The 3561-nt window shown below is 43.9% G+C and overlaps 1 protein-coding gene across 1 annotated transcript; it reads left to right on the top strand.

Moving 5' to 3' along the window:
• Nucleotides 1-1085: 1085 nt before the first annotated feature.
• On the top strand, nt 1086-1898 carry LOC131227823 (uncharacterized). Its single transcript, XM_058223642.1, has one exon. It carries the CDS (start codon nt 1114-1116, stop codon nt 1738-1740), a length of 627 nt encoding a protein of 208 aa, XP_058079625.1. The 5' UTR covers nt 1086-1113; the 3' UTR covers nt 1741-1898.
• Nucleotides 1899-3561: the final 1663 nt, after the last annotated feature.

Genomic DNA, 3561 nt, shown 5'->3' with positions numbered 1-3561 from the left:
ATCACATGAGGTTGTTAACACTATACTACAAAAAACAGTAGTGATTGACCATTAAAATTTTTTAGTAGGCTATAAAAGTTTGGGATCATGCTTATATTTATGTTTTCTCTTCGTACAAGCTTGTGTGATCTTATCATCCGCTTGGATGGAAAATAAGCATTATAGTGGGCCCTTAGAAAGTTTTTAATGGTGGGAATTCAATGACCAGTGGTGTGGTCCACCTAAGATTCGTATTTGCTTAATTTTTGAGACCATGCATTAAAATGAGCCGGAAAAACGGATGGACGGCGTAGATATACAACACATACATCGCTCCACTGTCAGGGACTCACCCACTAAGCTGTTACCACGGACTCACCTAATCCGCCCCGTTTAATTTGAATTAACATGTGCCACGTGTACAATCTCTGTATGCCTGTGTATCCAGCTCTATACTCTACCAGCCGGGCGGAGACTCGGAGGGAACCACGTTCAAAATTTCAAAGACAAAAGCTTTAATACTCTGACAGAGGACGATGAACTATACACATGCACTTTTAGTTTACTTAGAAATTGTATACGTAGCATACAAGTAACTCAAATTAAACCGTCCAAATTCTTTTATACCAGTTTAGATGTCTCGTGAACCAAAAATATACGCTCGTTTGATTTCTGACCATCCGATTAGTGGAGATTTATTGGACGGTTCAAAATAAAACCGGCCTTATTTAAACAAACATATCTCAATGAATCAGAGGTTAGGATTATGCAACCGATCCAACATTTAGTTCCACAATTTAGCTTATCTAATTTGATTTTAATGTGTGCCACCTGTGCAGGGCAATTGCAAAGTACCAGCGTATCAAGACTCATACCCAACCCGAGTATCAAATAAATAACTCCTCAATTTTTAAAAAACCAATCATCATACAAAAGAATCAAATCAAAGCCCTTTAAAAAGATGAGAAAAGCAACAAAGCACAAACTCAATAGTGGCTAGTGGGCCCCACATTCCTAACCTAGCCGTTATTCCCTCCAACGGCAACAAAATCCCACTTCCGCTATAAAAATTTTAAAAAGAAAATCCATCCACACAACCCAAAGACACAGAGAGAGAGAGAGTCCTACACCAGAATGGCTTCTTCCAAGCTCAGAAGCTCTTCTTCCTTCCCATACCTTCTCCTCTCCTCTCTCAATTTCATTCTCTTCCTCCTCTCCTCAGCCTCTTTTGCTCCCACCATCCTCATAAAAAACCCACCAGCTCCACTTGGGTGGGCCATCATCACAACCTCCTCCCTCTCTCTCCTCTCTTCTCTTGCAGGCTTCTACTCTCTCCTCACCCACATATGCTTCGTTGCTCACATCTCCACCGTCCTCGCCGCACTGGCGGGGCAGGGGCTCGGATTCCTCGTTCTCTTCTCGAGGGAGGAATCGACCCTTCGATTACTAAAGCCCGACAAGAGTCCTAAGGAGGCTAGGATTCTTGCCAAGACGGCGTGCGGAATTCTGCTGTCGATGTTCTTGCTGCAACTGATGGTGCTGGTGGCGACTTGCGTGGTGCAGAGCTGTTGGGTGAGGGAGTATGAGGGGCTGGAGGCGGAGAGAGAGGAGACGGCGAGGCGGCGTGGGAGGAGGATGGCACGTGTGCAGGAGGAGTCGATGGCGAATGCGGCGAAGATAGCTGAGGTTCGGGAGAAGGAGATGGATGAGAAGATGAAGAGTAGGTATGGGCAGTGGGTGAAGACGGATTTCGAAGGATGAAAATCGGGTGGGGTTGTTTGGACGGTCACGATGGGATGGCCATTAGAGGTTGTGTTTGAGGGCAAGATTGGATTTGTGAGTTTTTATCTAATAGCAGTATGTATGATAGAATACCATATATATGTTACTAGCAAAACTTCCATTTGTGTTGTTTGGTATGTGAACTCTCTCTCTCTCTCTCTATATGGGAAATGGTTCTATGCGGTCGACCTCATGGGAACTCTCATGGGAACTTCCCATGAGGTCGAGCTGTGTGGGCCCCATTATGATGTCTGTCAAACATCAACACCTTGTATTTGATGGGTCCCTTTAAATTATGGGATATCCCAAAAATCAGCCAATATAAGGAACTCAGGTGGGCCATACCATCTCAAATCATGTGAAGACATGCCTAAAACATACAAAATCTCTATCTCTCTCTCTCTCACACACACATATATATTCTTGAATTTGGATGATCCTTTAGAGTTAGTGATCCGGTCCGTTGATATGATGGGGCATGAATGGACCGTGGCCCCACTTAAGAAAGGAGACGTCCTGGAGCGGTTTAGGTGAGACCCACGGTTCACCGAGGTGGTGGGACCCTTTACTGTGGGGTTACAGTGATTTTATGTGCCATAAATCCACACCGTCCAACAGTTTTGAAAGCTCATTTTAGGGCATGATTCTAAAAATTGAGGCAGATGCAAATCTTTAAGTGGACCATACCACGGGAAACAGTAGCGATTGAATCCCCACCATTAAAAACTAAATGGGGCCACTGGGATGTTTATTGTCATCCAACCTGTTGATAAGGTCACAAAGATCTGGATGAAGAGACCATGCCAATATCAGATTGATCCAAAACTCTTGTGGCCCACGAGAAGTTTTTAATTGTCGATTAGTACTGTTTCCCTGATATTTGGATCTGCTTCATTCTTTTTTATTTTATCACGCTCTAAAATGAGCTCTCGATACGGATGGACGGCATGGATGAAGTCACATACATCACAGTGGGCCCCAAAGTCAGGGGTCCCAACCTTACTCGGTCTCACCTAAACCGCTCGAGGACGTCTCCTTTCTTTGAAGTGGGGCACGTGTCTATTCATGGATGAAGGGAAAAAGCAAATATCTGATTGATCCGAAACTTCTGTGGACCCTATTAAGTTTTCAACGATAGACGTTCAATATCCACTGCTTTCCGTGGTGTGGTCCACTTGAGCTTTAGATGTATCTCATTTTTGGGCTCAAACCACGAAACAATCTAACCAAATGTACATACGGCTTGGATATGACACATAACATGTCAACACACCACGGAGGTCGGTGGCATTCCCTACCCCTAACATTGGCCTAAGGCCCCCAAAAATCAACTTCCAGCATCCACTACCTTTGGCCAAGGGGCCCAAAAATCAGGGCGATTCGAAATCTGGGTGGGCCGAAAAAAAAAACAAAACCCTGCCTCATTTATATATATATATAAAATGATTGGTCCGTGTAAAGATACAGCTTATTTGAGATTAATTGAATGAACAAATCATTTATAAAAAATAAATAACAAATAAAAATGCATGGACTGGCCCACCTGATTTTCAAAATGGCCCCAGTTTTTCAGTATCCCTTCATCCGAGGGTATTAGACGAGATGAATGGACCAGATTGGTGTCTGCACAACAGGTAGGCCTTATGAAAATTCTACCTGAGTCTTGGATGGCCTGCTTAAGACAGATGGGGATTCAACTGAAAGGCCCAAGATTAGACGTCTGCGAATTTATGGGGCCCACTCTCACGAACTGATAAAACCCAGATAGAGCCATAGAGAAGGGGGGGATTTCAACAGATT

This window comes from Magnolia sinica, chromosome 15 (assembly GCF_029962835.1).
Source record: "Magnolia sinica isolate HGM2019 chromosome 15, MsV1, whole genome shotgun sequence".
NCBI classification, from domain to species: domain Eukaryota; kingdom Viridiplantae; phylum Streptophyta; class Magnoliopsida; order Magnoliales; family Magnoliaceae; genus Magnolia; species Magnolia sinica.
Note: the sequence above shows the minus strand (reverse complement) of the source record. Positions and strands in the feature narration are given on the sequence as shown.

What these genes read in the sequence shown, in the direction of transcription:
- LOC131227823 (XM_058223642.1), top strand. Translation starts at nt 1,114, where the DNA reads ATGGCTTCTTCCAAGCTCAGAAGCTCTTCTTCCTTCCCATACCTTCTC.